This window comes from Gorilla gorilla, chromosome 4, assembly GCF_029281585.2.
Source record: "Gorilla gorilla gorilla isolate KB3781 chromosome 4, NHGRI_mGorGor1-v2.1_pri, whole genome shotgun sequence".
Lineage (NCBI taxonomy): Eukaryota > Metazoa > Chordata > Mammalia > Primates > Hominidae > Gorilla > Gorilla gorilla.
Window position 1 is genome coordinate 27,798,253 of NC_073228.2, and position 27,273 is coordinate 27,825,525.

Consider the following 27,273-nt stretch of genomic DNA (forward strand, 5'->3'; position numbering starts at 1 on the left):
CTGGTAACATCTATTGTTCAGGTATTTCAAGGCTTAAGATAGAAAATTGTTGGTAGAAATTAACCAGTTAAAAGGGAGGAAACGATTACTCAGGTGTTGTGAAGTAAGACAGATTGTATGGCATTTATAACATTGGTTATGTAGTTTGCTCATAAAAGAGAATGCCTAACTGGAATTTAGTGAAAATTAAACCATTAAACCCAATGAAGTGAAAAACGGTGGACATCTGCCAAGTAAAAGCATAATCACCACTTAAACAGCTTCATCTGTGCTCATATCTGCGAATGACAGTGTCTCCTGTGGAGAAACTGCTCTCTGACTTCTGGTTTTCTCACTGTTTTCACAGAGCCTGAGCCCTTGTGAAGCCGGCAATGACAAGTCTGTATGGTCGCCATGCCGAGAAAACCACTGACATGCCAAAACCATCAGCCCCTAAAGTGCACGTGCAGAGGTCCGTGTCCCGAGATACCATCGCCATTCACTTCTCGGCATCTGGCGAGGAGGAGGAGGAAGAGGAGGAGGAGTTCAGGGAGTACTTTGAGGAGGGGCTGGATGACCAAAGCATTGTAACAGGGCTGGAAGCCAAGGAAGACCTCTATCTTGAACCCCAAGTTGGCCATGACCCCGCCGGCCCTGCTGCCTCGCCTGTCCTGGCAGATGGACTGTCCGTGTCCCAGGCCCCTGCCATTTTGCCCGTCTCCAAGAACACTGTAAAGCTGTTGGAGTCCCCTGTTCCAGCAGCACAAGTATTAAGTACAGTGCCATTGGCTGTGTCCCCAGGGTCATCTTCGTCGGGGCCCTTAGCTAGCTCTCCCAGTGTGTCATCCCTTTCTGAGCAGAAAACCAGTTCTTCCTCCCCATTGTCCTCTCCTTCTAAGTCTCCCATCCTCTCATCCAGTGCCTCAACCTCCACCCTTTCCAGTGCAAAACCCTTCATGAGCCTTGTGAAGTCCCTGTCGACCGAGGTGGAGCCAAAAGAATCCCCACACCCCCCAAGGCACAGGCACTTGATGAAGACATTAGTCAAGTCTCTGTCCACGGACACTTCCCGGCAGGAGTCGGATACAGTGTCCTATAAGCCACCTGATTCCAAACTGAACTTACACCTGTTCAAGCAGTTCACACAGCCCCGAAACACAGGTGGAGATTCCAAAACTGCACCTTCTTCCCCACTGACTTCTCCCTCTGATACTCGTTCCTTTTTTAAAGTGCCCGAAATGGAGGCTAAAATTGAAGATACTAAACGACGCCTTTCAGAAGTCATCTATGAGCCTTTTCAGCTCCTTAGTAAAATTATAGGGGAAGAAAGTGGCAGCCATAGGCCCAAAGCCTTATCTTCAAGTGCTTCAGAACTCTCCAATCTGTCCAGCTTGAATGGGCACTTGGAAAGCAATAACAACTACAGCATCAAGGAGGAGGAGTGTGATTCTGAGGGGGATGGCTACGGAAGTGATTCCAACATCCCCAGAAGTGACCACCCAAAGTCCACTGATGAGCCCACAAGAGAGATAGAACTGAAAAGTTCCCAGGGGAGCAGTCTGAAGGATTTAGGCCTGAAGACAAGTTCTCTAGTTCTGGAGAAATGTTCTTTGTCTGCCTTAGTGAGCAAAGAAGATGAAGAGTTTTGTGAACTGTACACTGAGGACTTCGATTTGGAAGTGGAGGGGGAGAGTAAAGTTGATAAGCTCTCAGATATTCCTCTCAAGCCAGAGGTGCTCGCGGAAGATGGTGTGGTCCTTGACAGTGAGGACGAGGTGGACTCGGCCGTGCAGCACCCGGAATTGCCAGTGAAGACGTTGGGCTTCTTTATAATATGTGTCTATGTGTACCTCATCCTCCCCCTCCCCCACTATGTGAGTGGACTCTTTCTGGGAATTGGCCTTGGATTCATGACTGCGGTTTGCGTGATTTGGTTTTTTACACCACCAAGTGCTCATAAATATCACAAGTTACATAAAAATCTGCGACACTGGAACACAAGATCTCTGGATATCAAAGAACCTGAAATACTGAAGGTAAGCCTCTCCCCGGGAGCTGGCTAGTACACACACTTCCCACATACAGCTGTATTTTAGATCTGACTTGTTTTTTGGTTAGCTGTTATAGATTTTTGCACAGGCCGTGTTTTTTAAGAGCTTGGGGCCACTTCATTCTCCAGGCACCCAGTCAACTCATCTGGTAAACCTCATTCTAACCCAAGCTTTGCAGATTCACAAAGTAGTTTCTGAAAGATCTCTGTGACTCTAGAGAATAGTGTTTATATCAGTTCCTGTTCTGGTCTGTCTCTATACTTGCTTGGAATGTGCTACTTGCTGAGCATTTGTAATGGCTGAATCTGTTAGGGTTCACTATTCTTGAGACCTTGAAGAAGGGTTAAATACTCCCGGAATTGCAAGAGGAGGGAAGGAAGAAGAGAAGGCAAATTAATGTCAGCTGTTGGCCCCTGCTGGTGCTCCTCTTTCCTTTGCACGGTGGGGAATGGGATGGAGAAAGATGTCATCTTTCACTGCATATCAGATGTCAGGCTTTTGGGCCTCCTGAGGGGTCCCTGGGACAATTCATTGGGAAGCAGGAAGAAACATTCATCTACCTGTCTAATCTATCGATTGAGACGGAGTCTCACTATGTTGCCTAGGGTGGTCTCAAACTTCTGGGCTCGAGTGATCCTCCTGCTTCAGCCTTCCAAAGTGCTGGGATTACAGGTGTGAGTCGCGGTGTCCAGCCTAGAACTTCTATTTATTATTATTTTTTTGCATATTAAAATTTCTGGTTATGTGTATACACACTATAAAAGTACAATTAGAACTTATATAGTTTGTAAGTTATATGCACACACACATTTATGTACAGTATCCAAGGGGGCATTGGTTTCAGGACCCCCCAAGGATACCAAAATCCATGAATGTTTCAGTCCCTTATGTAAAATGGCATAGTATTTGTATTAATATATAACCTATGCTCATTCTCCTGTATACTTTTAAATCATCTCTAGATTACTTATAATACCTAACATAATGTGAATGGTTATTATGCTGTATTTTTAAATTCGTATCTTTTTTACTGTTGGATTGTTATTTTTTTTTTAATTTCATATTTTCAATCCAAGGTTGATTGAATCCATGGATACAGAGGGCTGACTGTGTATGTTTTTAGAGATAAGGTGGAGAGCCAGAAAAGTTCAGAGACCACTGCTTTATAAAAGTTATCTAATTCAGCTTCACAACCATCCAGGAGTTTGATGCTTCCAGTTTTACACATGAGGAGATTCAGGCTCTGAGAGAGGTGGTCATTGTCCAAGGTGTCTTGCTACTTAATAAGTAATAGAGGCTGGGCATGGTGGCTCACGCCTGTAATTCCAGCACTTTTGGAGGCTGAGGGAGGCAGATCACTTGAGGTCAGGAGTTCAAGACCAGCCTGGCCAACATGGTGAAACCCTGTCTCTACTAAAAATACAAAAATTAGCTGGGCTTGGTGGTGTGCACCTATAATCTCAGCTACTTGGGAGGCTGAAGCAGGAGAATTGCTTGGGCCTGGGGGCTGAGGCTGCAGTGAGCTGAGATTGCGCCACTGCACTCCAGCCTGGGTGACAGAGTGAGACTCTGTCTCAATAATAATAATAATAATAATAAAATAAGTAACAGAGGTAGGCTTTGGAGCCTTTGTGTGTCCTCTTCCTGCTTTTCCCATGACACCTCTCTGCAGAAGGTTCATGCCTAGACCTGCCTGGAGAATTCCTTGTGTTACAGGAGATGTATGAAAAGGAGAACTTCGTTTCCCTGGAGCAATTTTGAACCTTAATTATTGGTTTTAATCTTTAGCTTTTCAAGTTCAAAGCTTGTTTGGCTTCTTAGTTAAATTAAAGGTATTATTCTCCCATCTATTTAAATGAGAATGCTCTAAAAATGGCAGCATGATGTCTCTATTGCAAAAAAAAAAAAAAAAAAAAAAAGCTGGGGGTTGGGGAGAACTCTTTTAGGATCCAAAATAATATTTGTTTTTAAATTTCATTGACTTTTTTCCTTGTTCAAAGGAAATACATGGTTAATGTTTTAAAAACACAGGAAACCCAAAGAAAAAAAAATTTTTGATCACACTGGTGGAAGGGAATTACAGTTAATGATTTGGTATATATCCTAGTTTTTTGGGTTTTTTAAATTTCTGCATATATGAAGATATACATCACATACATGCATACTCACCCACTCTTTTTGTTTTGATTTAATAGGATCATATATTTTGCAGTCTGACCTTCTTTCTTTCACATGGCAATATGTTATGACACTTTCTTCTTTAAGAGAAGCTGATGTTGAGTCTTGTGGATGTGACACCCTTAAGCTTAGTGTTAATAAATGAAGTGGAGCAAAAATGACTCACGTGTGGTTGCTGAGCTTTTTTTGATAGGGTGGTGCAGTGACTACCTGAAGTACATGCTCTCCAAGTAAGTTCGTGCTAACTTTAGCAAGGAAAAATTGCGCTTATATTAACTCTAGTACCTAATGACTGACTGTGGCATTCAGTTTAAACTGGCTTGAGCACTGACTTGTCTTAGGAAGATTTTAATTTTAATCCAGTCAATCTTTAGTGTTTTTTCCTACCCTCTTCTCACATGTAAATTATTTAGTGTCAATCCAATCACTGTGATATGTCAAGAGTTTACTAACTACACAGGGTGCCGATGGAATGGGATTTTAATGTTATGGCACAGCCTGGTTGCTTTGATCCAATCACTGGAAGAATAAAGGCAACACTGTGATGCTGAGCACTGCAGTGGGCTAAGTGTTGGGTGTATTATCTCATTCAATCCTCGTCACAACCCTGTTCAGTTAGCGTATATGTGCTCATGCAGATGGAGGCCCGCAGAAGTTAAGTTATTGCCCAAGGTCACACAGCTAGTGAGTGGTGGAGCCTTGTAGGACAGTGTTTTCTTTTAAGGAAGGTGTTTTGCCCACAGTGGCTAGGATAAACATATTTGAATTTTCCTTGTAGAGAACAAGTACTTTAATGCTTTCATAGTCTGACACCCCTAATCCAAGCAAACTGTCATAGACTAAGCATTTATTCTTCCTTATTGCTGTTTGGACAACTCTGATCACTTTGGTAATTCTTTTTTCATTCTTAGCCTTAACTTGTTTAGAATGGTTTCATTACTAAAGAGGAAAAGTATATTTTAGCCTGAAGTCTTTTGTTGGGTATGCGGTGTTGTTTTTAGAAACTGGGCTGAATGCATTCTCTATTTAGAAAAGGGACACTACTATGAATTAGAAGGATATGCTGTCTGTTACAAGCTAATTTCAAATGCAAATGTTCTTTGGACTTAGTTAATTTTACTGAATGGGAGATTATACTCTTGGGAACCGTTTTTAAACTATGGTACTTTAAAACATTTAGCAGCGTTGACATTAACTTTAGGACCCAAGTTTATTGTTATCTGTCTTCCCTAATATTCCATAAGCTTCATGAATGCATAGGCCCTGTCCATCTTGTTCATCTTGTATCCTCAGCACCTGCCATGTATTAGGTATGTGATAGGTAATTGTTGGCTGAATGGATGGGTAGATGAATGAAGGAGTGAGATTTTATCAGAAGATTTGAGCAGTGAGTTGGTATTGACCCTGTCATCTCCTGGTGATGTTGCTTTTTAAAAGAAATCCCTAGCTGGGCATGGTAGCCCACACCTGTAATCCCAGAGCTTTGGGAGGCTGAGGCAGAAGGATCACCTGAAGCCAGGAGTTTGAGACCAGCCTGGGCAACACGGCAAGATCCCATCTCTACAAAAAATTTAAAATAATTAGCTAGGTATGGTGGTGCATGCATGTGGTCCCAGCTACTCAGGAGGGTGAGGTGGGAGGATCACTTGAGTCCAGGAGTTTGAAGCTGCAGTGAGCCATGATAACACCACTGCACTCCAGCCTGGGTGACAGAATGAGACTCTGTCTCTAAAAAAATAAAATAAATCCTTGATGCTTGCTTTAAAAAAAAATAGGGTTTAATAGGAGTGATCTTTTAAGAAAATGAAAATAATTACTAAAAAGTAAAGCTTTTGGTTGGGCGTGGTGGCTCACCCCTGTAATCCCAGCACTTTGGAAGGCCAAGGCAGAGGATTGCTTGAGGTCAGGAGTTCAAGACCAGCCTGGGCAACATAGTGGAACCACCATCTCTGTAAAAGTTTTGTTTAAAAAGCCAGGTGTGGTGGCGCAGCTTGCAGTCCCAGCCACTCGAGAGGCTGAGGCAGGAAGATCGCTTGAACTCAGGGGGTCAAGGCTGCACTGAGCCGTGATCATGCCACTGCACTCCAGCCTGGGCAATAGAGTGTGACCCTGTCTCAAAAAAACAAAAAAAACCAAAAACAAAACAGTAAAGCTTTTCCTAAGCTTTTTTTCTGAAAGTGGACAAGCCAAGACAGTCCATCTTTAACAGGATTTGAAGCTTGACATTTGTTGCTTAGAAATCGACTGGTGACAAGTCTGCTGTCCTGTGACCAGTGCTCACGCAGTGCTGCCCTCCTGAATGCAAAGGGAGTAGTAGAAAGGCAAATACTGGCTGGGTGCGGTGGCTCACGCCTGTAATCCCAGCACTTTGGGAGGCTGAGGCGGGTGGATCATGAGGTCAGGAGATGGAGACCATCCTGGCTAACACAGTGAAATCCTGTCTCTACTAAAAATACAAAAAAATTAGCCGGGCGTGATGGCGGGTGCCTGTAGTCCCAGCTAGTCGTGAGGCTGAGGCAGAAGAATGGCGTGAGCCTGGGAGGCAGAGCTTGCAGTGAGCTGCGATCACGCCACTGCCCTCCAGCCTGAGTGACAGAGCGAGACTCCGTCTCAAAAAAAAAAAGAAAAAAAAAAGGCAAATACTAAGTGGAGGATTGGAGAAATGGGCAGTGATGAGTTCCAGATTTCCACTCTGCCTCCAGGTTGATGGCTTTAAAGTGATGTAGGAGATAGGCCTTGGTTTCTTTATAAAACAGGCCTGTGAACTTGTTTCTAGGGCAAGCCAAAAGAGCCACTTCTTGAAAATGTTTGATTTCAGGGGATAAGTGAGCTGGTTTGAATTATTTTGTGTACATCTGATCCAATTTAGTTGGTATTTACAGAAGATGGTGCAATTCTTGAGGGAAGGTACGGAAGCCTTTTTAAAAAGCTCACCAATATGGAAGACTATAATACCTGCCTGCGACCAAGATCTCTAAGACAGGCCCAGCCCAGAACCGAGATCCCGCATACTTTATGCCCTAAGAGGACTCCATATATGAGCTGTGAACCAGTCAGGCAGTGAGCTGGGTGCTCAGGGACTGTTTTAGGAGACCATGTGGTTTTGAACCTCTGAGCCGTATAAGTTCTCACTGATGGGTCCAGGAACTGCTTGCAGCCAGACTGGACTAAGAGTCTTGCTCCTTTACTGGTTCCATGAGCAGTTCAAGGAGCATTGCAGTTTTTCTTCTGTGTAACTTCACATGCTGAGGAAAGAATGGAGAAAAGGAAAGTTTTTGTGTACTTTATCAGGGTCCTCACTGCAGACATATGTATTTATATATGATGCTGCAGCAGTGATGCATTTATGGGATGACAAACCAAAAAGACCAATTTGCAGCCAAGTAGTAGCTAATCTCAAAGACTGTTGTGTGGTTGGCTAGGCCCTATGGTACTCCGCCATCTCCCCCTCTGAACCCATTTGATCAGCAGCTGTACTGTCTAGAATATAAGTAAAAAAGAGGCCAGGTGTGATGGCTCATGCCTGTAATCCCAGCACTTTAGGGGGCTGAGGTGGGTGGATCATGTGAGGTCAGGAGTTCAAGACCAGCCTGGCCAACATGGTGGAACCCCCTTCTCTGCTAAAAATACAAAATTAGCCAGGTGTGGTGGGGCATGCCTGTAATCCTAGCTACTTGGGAGGCTGAGGCAGGCGAATTGCTTGAACCTGGGAGGTGGAGGTTGCAGTGAGCTGAGATCGCACCACTGTACTCTTGTTGCCTGGGCAACAAGAACGAAACTCCGTCTCAAAAAAAAGAAAAAAAAAAAAAAAAGTAAGACCTCTATGTGGCCAAAGAGCTGTCACAAAGTCCACAGAAGAATTCTTAGGACCTCCTCCAAAGCTTGCTTGTTCTTAGTATGTTGGAGTTCATAGCTGATGAGAAGCAGCAAATAGGAGAAAGGTTGCTACAGGCATTCAACAGGAAGTGGCATGTGAATGCATGAAAGCAAAGGCCAATACCAAAATGTGAGAAGAAGCTCATAGGACTTAGAGCATGGTGGGCTGGGCAGGTTAGCTCAAGGCAAAGAGCTTCGTGTGTGCCACAGACCAAGGGCATCCCTGTAGTGACACCCCCTGTGTGGTAGCCTTCAGGAGTTTTTATGTTGGGTGACTGTCTAGATGCCCTAAGCTGGGGACCTTGGGAAAGGGTGGGTTTGGGCACGGGGAAAATGGGGCATTTAGAGTCAGCAAACTGCACTTGGCATGTTTGCTTAGCCAAATCAGATGGTCCCTTGCCCAGGATTATTTTTAATTCAGAGCCATTCCTGTTGCACACTAACTTTCTACATGTTTATAATGAAAAGCTTCCTGAAGATTTCATAAGGGTCTTGGATTTATGTTTGAGTATATGACTCAGATGCAATTTTGAATTATATTCACGAGCAAATTCTTTATCTCAGATTTATAAACCACCAGCAGAACACAGCAGTAGCATATTGGTTTCCAGAGTGATAATCCATTTCTTTTTTAAAGATATGGCCTGCAAGTTTGACTAAAATTATATTTAGGCCATTGCAGAAACTAATAGAAATGGATTTTGGAGAACTTTTTTTTCTTTAGATTGTGTCACATGTAGATATTTAATAAGAGGGATAGGTTTTAAAAATAGATTCCCTCAATATAGGCTTTGGTTTTGATATATAAAAGAATAATTTTGGGGGGAGGACATGATAAATTTTGAGAAGAAATTCCAATTTGTAAATTTAATCTCAATTTCTTGAAATTCTTTCAAGAAATTAGAGTAAGCAAGTCTTTAGGAGGAAATGGCCATTACATGCAGCCCAAAGAGACTTGGATTGCTTTTTGTTGGTCTCTTATAACTTAGAGTAAGGACAAGAAATGTGAGTGCATTTCTTTCTACATTATACTTTACTGAAAATATCCTGCCCCTATAATGGGTTACCTGAGTTTTTATGTATGTTTTTTATAAACATGGCTATTTCCCAGTGCCCCTTGTAGAATAGTTTTCAGGTGAGATGTTTGTTTGTTTGTGTGTTTGTTTGTTTTGCCTCGCTCTGTCGCTCAGGCTAGAGTGCAGTGGCACAATCTTGGCTCACTGCAACCTCTGCCTCCTGGGTTCACGCAGTTCTCCTGCCTCAGCCTCCAGAGTAGCTGGGATTACATGTGCGCACCATCACGCACGGCTAATCAGTGAGATGTTTTGATGCAGGCAGCCCTCACTTACCAGAAGGTACCCCTTGTGTTGAAGTTGGAGAGGCAGCTGTGTGGAACGTGCTTCCTGAATTCCATAGGAACAATATGGTTAAAGATGTCAGGTAGTCCCAAAATGACTTTTTTGAACTTTCATTTTTAAACTATTTATTGATGAAAATATTAAATACAGACAAAAGTAGAGGCAATAGTAAAATGAACCCCCCATGTGCCTGACACCCAGTTTCAACAATTGTCAACATTTTGTCAGTTTTTCACTCAATTCATTAACTTATGGCATGGCTGAATTGTAATTCTGGTTACCTATATATAAGTACAGTTTTTAGCATCCTGAAAATGCCTTCTGAACTCTGTAAGAAAAGTACCAAAAACATCGAAGATTCTTATTGTAATTATTGTTCAATAATTAGCCGTTAAGAAGAGGTTTGCTGTACTCCAAAGATGAGTTTGCCAGCAAGATGGTTCTAGGGCATGAGCGTGTTTTTTTGTGGGTGCCCAGGCCATAGTTGTTGACTCACTGTTTTCATTCCATTGCTTCTTTCAGTGGTGTTCAAATGGGTTGCAGAAGACACTAATCAAGAAGAAAATAGTAAAGTTTCTGTCTGTATCAGTCTTTGCTCTTTCTAGTTGAGAAAGTAAATAAGCCTTGCTGATATTTAACATACAGATGACCATATATTGACTTTTGGCCAAAAACCTTGGAAATTATCAGTAAGACTCTGAAATACAGATTTACACTCAGGATCATCAACAGTGATCCTCACCTTGAGTGTATGTATTGTGCCTTAAGGTGTCAGCTGAAGATAGTACAAAGCTGTCATACTGGAAAAACTAAACATTATCAAAAGGATAATTATTTCATCTTTTGCTCTTTATTTCTATTCTGTACTTTATATAAAAGCTGTATATGTTGGAACATGTGTATAACTTATAAGTAAAGGTATATATTTGTACATACCCAAAAAGTTGTTTGATATAATGCGTGATCTGAAAAGTGACAGAGGCTGCTAATTTATTTGCTTGCTGATCTATTTATCTTACAATTTTAACCCTTGTTAATATGATTTAATGTTTATCATGTATTAATGTAACTCAGACCTTGGTCATTTCAGTGGTTCATCTGAGATCATTTTACCTTTCTAATTTGAATCCACGTTATCTCCTATTCTATTACTGTCTGTCAGTGCATTATAATTTCAAAAATGTTCTATGGCCACCTGAGTTTGGGAGATTCTGCACTGGAGGATAGGAGAGCAGGATAAAGCTGTGGCTTTAGCCCTGACTCCAGTGCTTCTAGTGTCACTGCTGGGAAGGTGACCTTGAAGCAGGCAGTTGGAGGATGTGGACGGTATTAATGGCACTTTCCTCCCCAATGGGCTTTCTTTCTTTTCTTTTCTTAATGTTCTTTATAGTGTCTTTGAGCAGCATTTATTTTGAATGTTGACTCCCTGCTTAAGGCTATCATTTATAGTATGAATTCTGGATGTCTGTGGGTCTGCTTGCCTTTCATGGGTAAAATCAAATTTGTATCTCAGGACCTATAAAGTTTATTAGACGGTCCCACCCCTGCCGTATTCTCAAACTCCATTATCTGTGGTGCTGTGTTTCTGATACTGATGACGCTGGTCCTAAACCATTAATACATCAAAAAAGGTTTAGGCCTGGTAAAGACAAAATCCTGCTTATGTTTTAGTTTTGGAGACAGAGAGTAATTACCTTTTTATGTGCTTCAGAGATGATTTTCAACAGGAGGGGCCTCAGGCCCTGGCTCTATTCTTGTGTAGGATTTGCTCCTTCCCTGATACACTTGATGAAGCAATGATACAGGGATCTGAATGACAGGTGGACTGAAATGCCAGCACAGCCACATGTCAGCAGGGTGAAAACATGCTGCATTGTTACTGCTGTCAGCCAGGCACACAGTGCCTGAATTCTCATCACTTCCTCGGGCTATAGGGCTGGCACTTTTCTCTGGTCAGCTCAGTATCAAGCTGAGCAATAGAGCATTGGCCTTGAACTTCTGATTGGCACTGTAACTGAAAGCACGGTAGTAGTTCTTCCAGACTTTATTATTTTGCAAAAGGTTAATTGTAGCTTTTAATCTTTTAAAATATTAAATGGCCCCTTTATAGATTGTGGTTTTGTACTTTCAGCCATACGTGGCTTCTAAATCCAGCAGAGAATTGAGAGAAACCCCTGACCTTTTACAAATGCCATCACAGGACTAGTCTGTGGGCCAGACAGCTGCAGCCTGGCTGACTGGGTCATTGTCCCCAGCGGGGTGCACTGTGTCCATTTTAACAGCTCCAGCTTCAGAAAGAAACAAAGCTTGTCTGAGTTGCTTTAGTGTGGGTTGAGAGCATCTCAGAGTTTTCGGTTGAGCTGTTGAAATGGAATGTTGCTATCTATATGCCATATCTCTCTATACCCATTCCCATGTCTCATAACAAGGTTGGATGAATACTTTACCTGGTAAGAAATTCAGGCTTAAGAATTTTAGAACAGCTGAGCACTGGACAGTTGGGCACTATATGGAGAACAGGATGAAGACCTTGGAGTTGCTGTGCTTCTCTCAAGATTCGACAATTGCTGAAGTCTGGAAATTTCATTTGCAGCTTAATCCAGGGACTTGGTCAGATCCTGGGTGGGGGGAAATGGCTGATTAATGGTATGAAAAGGTGATTAGGTTTGCACTGGGAAATTGCTTTCTGCAAGAGCAACCTGGTTTCAGGTCAGTAGGAGTGTGAGGGGGCAGAATTAGGGAGGCTTGGAGGAAAGTTGTGCCTCAGCCTCTTGTCCTGAGCCTCCCTAAGGCCAGTCTGCAACCTGGTTCTTGAAAGTGGGGTCAAGTAGCAACTCCTGTGATCCTCTCAAGATTTCCTGTCAAAGCCTGTAGTGTTCTGGAAAGAGCCTTAGATAGGGGGCAGGAAACATGGGCTCCAGTCACAATACCCCTCTCTGCTCTAGATAAGACTTAGCCCATCCGATTTCTGTCCTGAAAATCTTTGGTTTCTGGGGTTATTTTCTTGTTCTGTGCTATTTTGTGCATTTTTACCTTGGTTTTTCTTTTTGAGAAGAGTGACCAAGTCTTCTAAGTAACCTCTACAGCTCCTTGCACTTATTAGGGCGTCAGCTTCTTCCTTTGCTTGTTCGTCTCACGCAGCTAGCACTGTACTTATAAGCTGTGAGGGGCTCGCTAGCCTTCCTGCTTACTCCTGCTTCCCATAGATTTCATTTAATCCTCACAGCCACCTCTGAATTAGGCTTCCCTCATGTATTCAGTCAACAAACATTTGTTACAGTTGTGGTTGGCAGACATGATGATCCCTGCTCTTGTGGAGTTTATAACTCAGTTTAGTAAACCAGGCAGTTAACAGATACAGTGATGGGAGAGTACCAGAGAACTGAGCCTAGGTGAGGAGGGAGGCTTCCTGACCTGAGGGGTGACTAGGCACAAGCCAGACTGCAGGTGGGGCCGTGCCATGGAACTGAGATAGCATCCCACACCTTGGAGTCAGGAACACTTGGTTTGAGTCCCAGATTTGCCACTCTGTAGACATTGGAAGGCAAATCACATCCCCTCTCTCCCCACTTTTCTTACCTGTAAAATCGTAGGGAATTGACAGAAATACAGGAGATAATGCACCTGGGGTACCTAGGCCATAAGGTGAGCTTAAATGTCAGCTATTATTATGAATAGTAATATTAGTGTTTAAAAAACCATATGCTTATGATTTCTTTATAAACTCTAAACAAATTGTACCTTAATAAACTGTCAGTAGGAGAAAAATCATTATGGCTTGAGCAGAGGGTGAGGTGTAGGGGCCAGGGAGGCATGAAACTGGGCAGTAAGCCACCTGGACCCTTTTACAGGTGAGCAAAGCAAGTGTCTGAGGGATAAGCATCACCTACCTTGGCAGGAGGTGAGTGGTGCAGGCGTGATTGGAACCCAGGTCTGTCACATTCCCAGTACTTCTGCTAAGGTAGGTGAGTTGGTTTCAGCGCATGTGTTTTGACCAGCAGTCTTTTGTGTAATTGGATACGATCAGTGTAGGGTCTCATTTAGGCTAACAAAGGATTGTTCACAATAAATGTGTAATTCAAATCCTGATTTGTGTGCTGTGTTTATTTGTTTTTTAGCAGCTGTGGACTTTAGCATCTGATGAATCTTTAATACAAAGATAGGAACATGGTAGTTCAGGAAGGAGGAAATTTGAAGATAAAAGGGAAGAAGAAACCACAGCAGCTGGTGATTCTGAAAAGATGGGGGTAGGGAGAAGAAGGGCCAAGCCAAGCCCATGCAGAATAAAGGAATTTGGGTCCCCTCCAGGCTTTTGCAAGAGAAGGAAAGCATCTCCTAGATTCTCTTTCTATGCCTACCTACTTCTTGCCTCTCACTTCTGCCTCCTGCAGTGCAGCAGGTAAGGTTTTGTGCTTTTGAACTGTGTAGGTAGGACTTCAAACTCCCTTCTCTCTTTCACATTCTTCTGAATCAGGTTGTTCTGGGATTCCTGAATTTGGCAAGTGGTAGAGGATGACCTTTATCTGTCAGAGCTGTCAGCAAAGAAGGTAACTGCATACGCATCTCAGAACTGTGCCCATGTGTGAGCGAGCACACAGGCTGCAGCCAGCAAGAACTCCACAGTGGCTGTTCTTCAGCTAAGGTGGTAGCTCAGGTTGCTGGGTTGAATGCCTGGCTTTGTGGCTAAAAACCGAATCCCTGAAGCACTGTGGAAATGGTTGCTCTTGTTATCCAGGGACAGGAATTTTCCTAGGAATAATAATTGAGTAGCAGTTGGTTAGACTGGGGCAGAGTAACAGCTCAGCACCTGAAACTGACCTGTGAACAGATGAGCTGGTGTATGTATCTCAACACACATGCCTGTATGTCTTGTTTTGTTTTCTAAATCTAAAAATCAAAAGAATAAGCTAAAAAAAGATATGTTTGTCTATTATCTTAATTTTCCTATAGAACTATGAGTTTTTCAAAAGCTTCCTACATAGAATACTCTTATTAATATTTCTGAGTTTTTAATATTGCAGGTTAACTTTTAAAAGGGATTTTGAATTTCTACAATAGACAATTTCATTAGGTGATTACTTAGATTATCTTCTCTCATTTAATTATGCAAAGCATCTAATAAAATGGCAGAAAACTGCCGTGTACTGAATGACTGTCTCTTATCACTAAGACTGAGTGTGTTGAAAGCATGCACAAGAAGAGAAAGGAAGGCTTTGCCCATTCTATTCATAGTTGAGCCAAGGGTCTAGGGCTAAAAAGCTTGAACCCAATAACTGGCCCTGAACTGTCTCTTATATACTAGTCCTGAGCCATATGTGGCTGTTGAGCCCTTGAAGTGTAGCTAGTTGGAATCAAGATGTGTTCTAAGCGTAAAGTACGCACTGGATTCTGAAGACTTGGTATGAAACAGAATGTAAAATACCAGTAATAATTTTTAATATTGATTACATGTTGAAATCATAATTTTGATATGAATTTAAATAAAATACATTGTTTAAATTAATTTTACCTGCTTTTTCTTTCTTAATGTGGCTCGTAGACCATTTAAAATTACACATTTTCGGCAAGGCGCAGTGGCTCACGCCTGTAATCCCAGCACTTTGGGAGGCCAAGATGGGTGGATCACTTGAGGTCAGGAGTTTGAGACCAGCCTGGCCAACATGGTGAAACTCCGTCTCTACTAAAAATACGAAAATTAGCCAGGCGTGGTGGCACACACCTGTAATCCCAGCTATTCAGGAGACTGAGGCAGGAGAATCGCTTGAACCCAGGAGGTGCAGGTTGCAGTGAGCCAAGGTCACGCCACTGCACTCCAGCCTGGGCAACAGAGTGAGACTCCATCTCAAAAAAATAAAATAAAAATAAAATTACATATTTTCATGATCACATTTATGGCTCACATTATATTAATATTTCCATTGTACAGCACCTCCCTGGACAAGTCTGCATTTTCTGATCTAGGAAAGACGAAATGAAAGCAATTGGAGAGAAACAACTTTTATCCTTAAGTTTCTCTTATTCATAAATCAGATAATTAACCTGTACAATCCCAGCAGTTTCAAATGGGAAAAATCCCCACAGCTTATTTTACTCTATTTCTCAGAGACTGTCCTTTTCTTGGAGAACAGTTTCATGTAATATAATACTTGTCTTTTTTTTCTCCTTTAGCCCTTCTAGTCTGGTGGTGAGTGGTTGATAAACATAATGCAGGGATTTTTGTCTGAAATTCCAGTATCATGTTAATCCTTTTTTTCTCATTTGGTGCCAGTATCATGTTAATTCTACTGGCTTTTGTACATGTATCTGTAATTCTATGTACCTGGAAATAACGAAAAATATTTTATATGGTGATTTGTTGCAGTAATGTCTATCTTATATCAAATTGTGATTATCATAATTCAAAAACAGCCATTAAATAAATGCTGAGCATCTCAGCTTAGGTATTAGGATGGACGAAAGCAGTATCACACATAATCCATATTCTCAAGTAGCCTCTACTCTAGCCAGCAGACGTATGCTCAGAGTGAAATGATTCAAGAAGAGCAATTGCATGCAGGGACTGTATGGCCAAATGGCTCATAAATGACACTGATAGCAAGTGGCTGTTTTGATCTAATAGAGTTCTCATCAGCTCCAACTCCCCCCCCCCTCCTTCATGGATTCTTCTTGGTTTTAGTAGCTCTGCAAGCATAAACAACCTCTGAAGTATCTTAGAAAAACGATTATATCTGCTTCAAGTTCTTTATTAATCTAGTTGCCTTTAGAACTTTAGCCCTGGTAAACCTGTTATATATGTAAGACAGTATTTTCTGCAACCAAATTGGATAAGAAGAAAGCTGTGTGTTCTGTGTCAGGAGATCTTTGGTGAAAATGGTTGTGTTTAAAAAGACAAATAAATATATTTATAGAAAACCCTACTCAACAGCAGAATGCATTTTTTTCAACTGCACTTGGAACCAAGATAGACCATATAACAAGCTTAAAAGAATTGAAATTATACAAAGCCTGTTCCCTATTATGAAATTACACTAAAAACCAGTAAGAAAGATATCTGAAAATTTCTCAAATATTTGGAAATTAAGCAAAATACTTCTAAACAGCCTGTGGGCCTAAAGATAAAGTCATAAGGGAAAATAGAAAATATTTTTAACTGAAGGAAACTGAAAATACAACCTATCAGAAATTGCAGGTAATACAGTGCCTAGAGGGAAATTAATCGTATTAAAAGCTTGTTAGAGGATGGGTGTGGTAGTTCATGCATGTAATCCCAGCACTTTGGGAGGCCAAGGTGGGAGAACTGCTTGAGACCAAGAGTTCAAGACCAGCTTGGGCAACATAGCAAGACTCCATTTCTACAAAGAACTTTTTTAAAAAATTAGCTTGGTGTAGTGACACATATCTGTAGCCCTTGCTACTTGGGAGGATTAATTGAGCCCAGGAGTTCCAGGTTACAGTAAGTTATGATTGTGCCACTGCAGTACAGCCAGGATGACAGAGAAAGACCCTGTCTCAAATACATAGATGATAGATACATACATATATACATATATATGTGCATACATACATACGAAAAGAAAGATTTGAGAGAAGCACAAATTACCAGTGTCAGGACTGAAAGAGGGGGCACCACCATAGACACTACAGATATTCACAGGATTATAGGGAAATATTGTAAACAACATTATGCCCAGAAATTGGACAACATAGATAAAATAGATAAACTCTTTGAAAGATACAAACCAAAGCTTACTCAAGAAGAAATAGATAACCTAAATAGTCCAATAGCAAGTAAAGAAATTGAATTCATAGTTTGGGACCTTTCTGCAAGGAAAACTCTAGGCTCAGATAGCTTCATGGGCAAATGCTATCAAACCTTTAAAGAAGAAATATTATTAATTCTACACAAACTTCCAGAAAATAGAGAAGAGGGAACACTTCCCAAATGCACTTACCTGCATTTTCTGAGGCTCATTAATATCAAAAAACACTGCAAGAAAACTGTAGACTATTTTCCTTCATGAACTTAGAGGGACAAATGAACAAAATATCAGCAAAGTGTTATGCTGGTAAACTGGCTCTCCAAAAAAAAAAAAAAAAAAAAAATCTTGATTTGACTATTCCCTGATTTCCGTGATGTAGCAACTCCCACTGTTGCCAGTTGCAAGCTACCAACGTGAAGTCACTGAACATGGAGTTAGGAAGAGATGTGTAGAATCTGTTCTTGTGAGCTCATACAGCCCAATTTCAGCACATCATGACTCATACATCCTTAATCCTGAGAATGCAAGACTGGTTCAACATTTGAAAGTCAATGAATGTAATTTGCCATAAGAACAGACTAAAGAAAAAGACAAAAAAACTGTGAGCCAAAGAAAGTACTTAGTTCTACATTTAGCAAAAATACACCCACCCAAACGGATGCTCTGACAATACGGTCCACTTCAGGCCCCACTGTGATCTGTAATTGTCATCTTTTTCTCTTCATTGCTCTGATTGTTGCTGTTTCCTCACAAACGCCTCTTCCCATGGCCACTGCTTGCTCACTCAATATTGTTGAATAGATGCTGTTCCTGTCCGGTGATTCTTTGGGAGGAGGGAGAGAACCTCCCAGCTCAGGCCAAAACATCTACTGAGGTATATAAATCCATATAATTGGCTCATAAGCTTCACACTCTTTCCCCCATGACAAAGAGATATGTTTGTCCATTTTTCCTTCCACTTCACACTTAGGTGCTCTTTTTGTGACAACTTGTCTCTATTATGTTTACTACAGTGGGGTCATAGGATACGGGAATGAAGACCTAATTCTCTACTCTTTTGGAGGCACCTTTGGATCAAGAATCCTGTCCTTTTAAAAAATCTTTGTCCCAACTCCTAACCCATTACTTCGCACATAGATTCAATGCGTGTTTTAATAAAAGGATGAATGAAGGAATTCTGAGAAGTCCTCATTCTCACAGGCTTTCAATTCAAGACTTTAGTGTGAGACTCAAATACTTAGCATGGAAATGGCTATTGCTTGAAAAGAATGACAGTCCCAACTCCCATGTAGTGAGCTTTAGCATCTCTCTGCTCATTACAAAGACATGTATTTTTAAAAAGTTGGGGCGAGTAGGAAGATATCAATTAAAACTCCCCAGAGGACTTCTTTTGTGAGATCTGGGCTACTCATAACCTGAAAAAGTATTGAGGCAGGAGAAGTGTTCAGTGATGAATGATGATGACAGCTATGAAATTAGCTTTAACACAGTGTATAGTGTATTAGGCTTTTGTGTATGTATTTTTTGTCATACATTTCAGTGTTTGCTCTTTTAAAAAATCAAGATATGTAACAAAAAATCATTTATGTCCAATTTGGCAGGGGGACCTGGAGCACAATTTTACCCATTTAAGTTACTATGTATCTTTGAATTTTGATATATTATTGATTACATTTATGATGTATTTAATGCCTAATTCTCAATCATCTGCTTTACTGCATGGTTTCAATGAGGTACATATTGTAGTGCAACAGAAGTGGAGAGGTAGTTCTCTCAGTCCTGTGATAACATGAATTAATACCTGAAATTTCAAAGATTCCAACTGGGCTGGGAAGAGCATGTGTTTAGCTAATTAAGAAGGCCAGACTGGGTGGGATTAATCACCCCAAAGGAGGTCAGGCAGAGAGGCTTGCTCAGTCACATGAACAAATCTTCTGAGTTTCCTGATGTGCTTATAAGCTTTAAAAAAAGAAAGAACCTTTTATTTAGGATAATGAACATTGCCATTTTTCCTCCAAATCCAGATTTTTGGTTATCAAAAACCTCCTCGGTTCCAGTTATCTTCCCAGCTAAGCACTTCTCTTTGCAGCCTGTAGTCATTGGTGAGCTGATATCTGTGTCGTGATCAAGTTTGGTTTCAGTGTCCCAAATACCACAGTGTTCATCATTTCACACTAAATCAGATTTGCGATTATTCTGATATTACTAATGGAAGTTTTTCTTCATCAGGGATGGATGAATGAGATTTACAACTATGATCCAGAAACCTACCATGCGACTTTGACACATTCAGTCTTTGTTCGACTTGAGGGTGGAACCTTAAGACTTTCAAAGCCCAATAAAAATATATCCAGGAGGGCCAGCTACAATGAACCCAAGCCAGAGGTCACCTACATCAGCCAGAAAATCTATGACCTCTCAGACAGCAAGGTGAGCCTGAGCAATTTTGGAAGGATAGCTTAGATGAATGAAAAGCATATGGCATCTTGGATGCTTAACTGCATTTTTTTATACCCTAAAAAGGTTTGTTGTCGTTGAAGTATCAGTATACCTTAGGACAGTACCTCTCACACTTTAAAGTTTATGCACATCACCTGGGCATCTTGTTAAATGCAGATTCTGATTCAGTAGCTGTGGGTAGGGCCACGGGCCTGCATTTTTATGAGCTCCCAGATGATACTCAGGCTGCTGGTCCACAGACCACAACTTGAGGAACAAGTGTTGTGCACTCAGAATTCTGACTTTAAAAGCTAATTATTTCAGTCAAACAAAAAGCTGTGTGGCTATGTGTGGTGATTCTACGGTACTTAACTATTGAAGTCTTTGTACATGTGAAAATGATAGATATGCAAAATAACTACATTTTGATTAAGTATTATATACTTCTATTTTTGTGAGAAATGTAAATTATGTATTCCACAAAGCTAGTGTTTCTCTGTTCTTACAGTTCATCTGAATGATCTTTAGATTTCTCCAAAGTGAGAGAAGTACTTAAAATAGTTTTTATATAAGTTTATTCTTGAGTTTGATACTCAAGGTTGACTTTAGCTTCCCATCTAGATTTTAGCTATCTTTTTTTTTCTTCCAACTTAAGTTTGGTCCAAGGTCATTAAATTCAGTTGATAGCCAAACGTAGTTGATGATAAGCAGCTAAACATTATTATTGTGCTACTGCCACCTGAAAATTACGGATATTTATAACTCTCGCAAAATTATTAAATACCTACTTTGTGGAATGATTTTGAAGAATAACAAGACACTTCTGAAAATCCCAGTTTCTGTAGTCATGTTATGAACAAGTGTTAAAAGTTATTTCATATTCATCATTTTAGTCAAAAAGTCTATAAGGTTTGCACTTTGTGCTATGCATAATATTAATGCATAGTGTAGCCAATCTTTAATATATAAATCATCATTTTTCTTTCTCTGTAGATTTATCTTGTACCTAAAACTTTGGCTCGAAAGCGAATCTGGAATAAAAAGTACCCCATTTGTATCGAGCTTGGTCAGCAAGATGATTTTATGTCTAAAGCTCAGACTGATAAGGAGACTTCAGAAGAGAAGCCGCCAGCTGAGGGAAGCGAGGACCCTAAGAAGCCACCCCGCCCTCAGGAGGGAACAAGATCTAGCCAGCGAGATCAGATACTCTATCTCTTTGGGAGAACTGGCCGAGAAAAAGAGGAATGGTTTAGGAGATTTATTCTGGCATCTAAGCTAAAGTCGGAAATCAAGAAGTCGTCGGGTGTCTCTGGAGGTAAACCAGGTAATGACGTTTGTGCTAAATGCTTATGCATTTTTAAAGGGCCACTAGGGAGAATAGAGAAAGAATGCCAGGTAGGAAGGAAGGAAGGAAGGAAGGAAGCCCACCCTGAATCGATGGTTGTCTGCCACCTAATGTGCGTTCTCTTGACTCATTTACCATCTAGGCTGATAACTGCAGCCCTCTGTCCCAAATCATTTAACCAATGATGGATCCATTTGCAGATGATGTTTATTAGCCTTTGCTGGTTATGTTTTATTTGTATATAATGTGACTCCCCTGAGAGAAGCAGCAACAGAAAAACCCTGGTTCTGAGATGGCAGGTGAGTCAGGGAGATCCTTCCGGCTGGTACTTTCGAGCACCTGACCCTCAATATGTCTTCCGAGCCTGAGCTTGCCATAGAATGCAGAATCCTTGCACTTCCTGACCATTCAGGTCAGATCATGGTCATTCGGATTGATAACCATGCAGCACCTCTTTGCTCAGCTTTGGCTGGGCTTGGAGCTGCAAGAGACACAAAACCAGTAAAAAGCAGTAGCTCCCCTGTCCTTCAGGTGTTGTGCCTGTTATGCAAAACTGGCACGTATGAGTCAGGTGTTCACAAATTGCCGTGCTAAAATGAGTGTGGTGTAACCAATAATTGGGACAAGACCAGTGTGGGTGTTATTAGGGAAAGCTTTCTTTCATGGATCTGAAACAAAGACTAGGAGGGAGCCACTCTGGGGCTTTCTCTAACAAGGCATTTGTGTTGATCCGGGAGTTATGCTGGTCACATGAGTGTCACACATTGCTTCAGAGTGCTTTGGTTCCTTCCCCTGGAACATAATCTGAGCCTTTGCCCTAACTCCTTTGCTAACCTTCCATTCTGTCAGCTTCAACACCAGATTCCATCCTAATCCCAGCACTGAGATCTAAGAAGTCCCTTTTAAGAATCAAGACGAATGGGGAGATTACTAGATATATTTACTTCCTAGGGCTGCTGGGACAAAATACCACAAGCTGGGTGATTTACAACAGAAATGTATTCTCTCACAGTACTGGAGGCTGGAAGTCTGAAATCAAGGTGTTAGCAGGGCCATGCTCCTTGTGAGACTCTGCATAGAATCCTTCCTTGCGTGTTTGCAGCTTCTGGTGGTGACCATCAATACTTGGCCCGCAGCCGCATCACTCCACACTGGCCTGTCATCACATGGCATTGTCTGTCAGTGGCTCTGTGTCTTCTTGGAAGGACACCAGTCATATGGGATTAGGAGCCCACCCTGTTTCTAGTATGACTTTATTTTAATGAATGGCATCTACAATGACTCTGTTTCCAAATAAGGTCACATTCTGAGATACTGGGGTTAGGACTTTAACATATTTTTTGGAGGACACAATTCAACCCATAACACTGAGTAAAAGAAAATTCAAGTGGGTAAGAACTCCTCAGCACCAGGCACTGCCTAGCTCTCCTGGTAGGTCTAAACCTGTGCTGCTTCTTACGGTAGCCACCAGCCCCATGTGGCTTTTGAACACTTGAAGTGTGGCCAGTCCAGATGGAGGTGTGCTCTAAGTATAAGATGCACATTGGATTTCAAAGTCTTAGTCCAATAAAAGAATGTAAAATATCTCATTAATAACTTCTTATATTGGTTACATGTTGAAATAATATTTTAGATATATTGGGTTAAAAATATATTCAAATTAATTGTATTCTTTTTACCTTTCTCTTTCTTTCTTTTTTTTTTTTTTTTTTCCTGAGATGGAGTCTAACTTTGTTGCCCAGGCTGGAGTGCAGTGACACGATCTTGGCTCACTGAAACCTCCGCCTCCCAGGTTCAAGCAGTTCTCCTGCCTCAGCCTCCTGAGTAGCTGGGATTACAGGCGCCCGCCATCACGCCCAGCTAATTTTTTATATTTTTAGTAGGGACAGGATTTCACTATGTTGGTCAGGCTGATCTTAAACTCCCAGCCTCAAGTGAACCACCCACCTTGGCCTCCCAAAGTGCTGGGATTACAGGCGTGAGCCACTGTGCCCGACCTCTTTTTACATTTTTAAATGTGACTACTAGAAAATTTAAAATTGTTTATGTGGCTCAGATTGTATTCCTACTGGGAATATAAAGGTCTACTGGTCTAGGCACTGAAGCTCAGAATCAGGTAACCCACGGGGGTATATGGGGCCACCAGGAAACACCACCTTAGGTACTTAGGGGCCCCCCAGAGCACCTTCAAAAGAGGCATGTTATTCATGGACTTAAATAAAGCATTTGATTATTTTTAACAAGTTCAATTTTTGGAAATCCTGCCAAAAGTTCCACTCACCACACAACAAACATAATGGTAAGAGTCAGAGATGTGGGAAAACCTTCAGTGCACTCACTGGTACTAAAGCAAGGCTTACACACCACTAATGTCTTTTCGTACATCTGTAAGTCTGGGTTGCCTTTGAAAGCTATGAATTGAGATATTTATGGTAAGTTTAAGCCACCAAAAGTGTGATTAAACTAGTAGCAAGGTAAATTGGTCAGCACTGTGCTGTTCTTCAAAACCATCTCTGAATCAGTGACTACATAGGTGGTCAGCCGTGAAGGTAGGACTGGTCTGATTCTCTGAGGCCAGGTACATCTGTCAGTACCAAGAAGTTAGAAGTCTTCCTGCTCGACGACCTGCTCTGTCCTCTCCCTCAGGGATGCTGTCACCAAAATCATAGATTTCTCTAGCAACACGGATTGTGCTTCTCAGACTTGAATGTTTGACGGGATCTTAAGATGCAGGTTCTGACTCGAGGTCATGGGTGGGGCTGAGATTCTGCATTTCCAGCCAGCAGTGCCCAGGCTGCAGGTCAGGAAAGGCCTCCCGGAGGAATAAGAGTCTGGAGACAGCAGGAAAGCCACACGGTCATTTGGCAGAATTCCAGTATGGTCTCTGCACAGGAAGGTCCTTGACTTTATCAGGGGCTGTTGTCCATGAGACCCACAGTGCAGTGACGACTCCTGTGCTTTGTCCCACTCAGGGGAAGGGTGAGGTGATGTGAAGAGGCTGTTCTGTGGGCAATGAGCACCAGCCAGGCCTCGTAGGGGGTTCCTTTCCTCCTCTACATGGACTGTGGCTCAGTCCAAATGGGATCAGTTTGGTTTGAAGTGTTGGTATCATGCTGCCCTGTTTATTTAATCTATTTTTCTCTTTTTCACTATTAACTAAACTAATCTTTATTTGGATTTCACTGGTTTTTCTACTAATGTTCTTTTTCTCTTCCAGGATCCAATCCAGGATATTAAATGTAATATTAGTTTACATCTATTTTTTAATGTTTTTGATGTAGCTTTTATCTTAGTTAAAAAAATGCTAAACATGAAAATGGTATAAGGATAATAAAAGTTACAAAAATGTATTTTTATAGTTATGCAGTGTAAGATATTAAATATTGAAGTGCTGGAAATTATCTGGCTAAAATTTAAATTAAGAAATGGCTTGCATGACCCTTTGTGAGGCTCTGGGGAATTATGGTTCTGATGGTTGGAGCCTCTTAAGAAGAAAATGGTTTGATTTGATTTTTTGATTTCTTTCTTTCTTTCTTTTTTTTTTTTTTTTTTTGAGACAGAGTCTTGCTCTGTTGCCCAAGCTGGAGTGCAGTGGTATGATCTTGGCTCACTGCAAACTCCGCCTCCCAGGTTCAAGCGATTATCCTGCCTTCAGCCTCCCCCAGTAGCTAGGACTACAGGTACGGGCCACCATGCCAGGCTAATGTTTTGTATTTTTAGTAGAGATGGGGTTTCACCATGTTGGCCAGGCTGGTCTCGAACTCCTGACCTCAAGTGATTCATCTGTCTCGGCCTCCCAAAGTGCCGAGATTATAGGCGTGAGCCACTGCGCCCAGCCTGGTTTGATTTTAACCACTTTACATTTCACCTGGCCATCAGAGTAAATCTAAATAAAATTGTTTGCATCAGGCGCATCCCATGCTTAAAACCTCTGGCGCAACAGGGTCAATATTAAATCCAAGGTTGGCTTTTGAGGCACTTTGCAGTCTGTTCCTGGCTAATCTCTCCATCCTCATTTCCTATCCTCTGCCCCCTGTACTATGCTTAGAACTTCACTGAATCTCTCACTGGCCTCCAAACATACTGTGCCCTGTCACTGCTTTTTGCATATGCTGCTTCCTCTACCTGGAATACTCTTCCCCACCTGGGCCAGGAAAATGGCAACTATTCCCTCAAGATACAGCGTAGATGTCACTGCTGTGAAAGTCAGCTAGGGTAAGCACCGCTCCAGTCTCTTGGGCAGAGGTAGTCACCCCCTTCTTTTTGCCCAGAGAGTCCCTTAGTTGTGCTACAATTTTGACACTTGTTACAGAAGACTGTGATTTATCTGCTTAGGTGTGTGAGTTCAAGGGCAGGGATTATGTCTTCTTCTTTTTAGCATGGTGTGCTTGAAAGTGCTTGATGCATAAGTTCTCGAATGAAAGATGACATCTTTGGAATTGCTGTGAGCTTGTGGATGAACAATTAATTATCTCTCTACCCACTTTCCATTTACCCCTGATAGCACTGACAAGTTCACCACTACTTGGGATGTGTTGGTCCTATATTTGACCTTTTCCTAAAAGATCATCAGGACAAAAGAGAATAGTACCTACCAACTACATTTCTTTACTCCCATTACTCTAATTATCTTGGAGAGGAATAAAAACTGTTCTTAAAAATTACCTTAGAGAAAAAGGTACTTTTCAGGGTGGGAAATAAACTTATAAATTTTTTTTTTTTTTTTTGAGACGGAGTCTCGCTCTGTTGCCCAAACTGGAGTGCAGTGGCATGATCTTGGCTCACTGCAAGCTCCACCTCCTGGGTTCACACCATTCTCCTGCCTCAGCCTCCCGAGTAGCTGAGACTACTGGCGCCCAGCACCACACCCGGCTAATTTTTTGTATTTTTAGTAGAGATGGGGTTTCACCATGTTAGCCAGGATGGTCTCGATCTCCTGACCTCGTGATCCGCCTGCCTTGGCCTCCCAAAGTGCTGGGATTACAGGCGTGAGCCACCATGCCCGGCCCCTTATAAATATTTTTAAACAGTCATTTGATAGCATTGTAGCTGCTTTTCTCAGGAGTCCGCTTACTTTGCAGTTGTTGTCTTCATTGTGTGAATAGCCCCCGTCTTCTTGGCTCCAGGGCTTTTGCCTGCGCACAGCAGACACAACAGTCCGTCCGGGCACCTGACCCACAGCCGCAGCAGCAGCAAAGGCAGTGTGGAGGAGATCATGTCACAGCCAAAGCAGAAGGAGCTGGCAGGCAGTGTGCGGCAGAAGATGCTTCTCGACTACAGCGTGTACATGGGCAGATGTGTCCCCCAGGAAAGCCGAAGCCCCCAGAGGAGCCCCCTGCAGAGTGCGGAGAGCAGCCCCACAGCTGGGAAGAAGGTAAAGCTGGCTGCTGGGCCGGACCTTTTTCACTTTTCGACTTAGACACATTTCTTCACGCATAAGTGCTCCGAAGCCCTGTTGTGGGCACTGGGATAACAGTGGTACACAAGACAGAGAAGGACCCTGCCTTTGGGGAACTTGTAATCTACTCAGGAAGACAGCAAGAAACAAGCACCAGGTGGTGGGAAGAATGAAAATAAAGTCAGACAAGGAAGGAGGGGAAGTGGCCAGAACTGCTATTTTATTTATTTATGTATTTATTTATTTTTAATTTTAAAAAGTTTGTACTGTTTTTCTCTGCTATTTTGGATGGGTGGTCAGGAAGGGCCTCTTTGAGGAGGTGACTTTTGGGCACAGACCAGTTGGTCACGGGGAAGTGAGCCATGGTGATGGGTGTGGGAGGAGCACTCCCGGTGGGAAAAGCAGCAACCCAAGGGCCCGCTGTAGGCATGTGCTTGGAATATTCGAGGAACAGCAAGGAGGCCTGGCCGGACAGTGAGCAAGGGAAATGGGGAGGTAGGGAGGCTGGAGGATCAGGATGGGAGGCCATGGGAGGGTTTTGAGCAGGGTATGATGTTGACTGATCTAAGTATAAAAAGATAAGTGGCTCTTGGTGGAGAACTGGCTCTAGAGGGAAAGAAGGAGTGGGAGGTGACTGTCATAGTGAAGGCTGGACCAACGTGAAGGTAGTGACAGTAGGTGGTGAGGAGAGGCTGGACTGGGGTGTGCGTGGCAGGAGGCGCTGGCTGGATTTGCTGACGTGAGAGAACGCAGAGGCCAAGATTTGCACTTTGACCTGAGCAACTGGGTGATCACTAGGGGTTGTTGCAGAATCACTGGTGATTCAGGTCTCATTCCTCCATAACCATTGTATTTTCAAATTCTCAATCTCCTCGGCTATGCCCAGTGC

The 27,273-nt window shown here is 42.1% G+C and overlaps 1 protein-coding gene across 5 annotated transcripts in view; it reads left to right on the plus strand.

The window, feature by feature from the left end:
• Positions 1 to 27,273, plus strand: part of TEX2 (testis expressed 2) — a 116,812-nt gene that overhangs the window by 49,706 nt on the left and 39,833 nt on the right. For all 5 annotated transcript variants that reach the window (XM_004041205.5, XM_019028113.4, XM_055386854.2 and 2 more), the window contains exons 2-5: positions 347 to 2,015; positions 19,432 to 19,632; positions 20,635 to 20,965; positions 26,113 to 26,360. In XM_004041205.5, coding sequence (XP_004041253.2) covers positions 372 to 2,015; positions 19,432 to 19,632; positions 20,635 to 20,965; positions 26,113 to 26,360 — 2,424 coding nt within the window. In that variant the 5' untranslated portion in view covers positions 347 to 371. The remainder of the gene's footprint in view (positions 1 to 346; positions 2,016 to 19,431; positions 19,633 to 20,634; positions 20,966 to 26,112; positions 26,361 to 27,273) is intronic.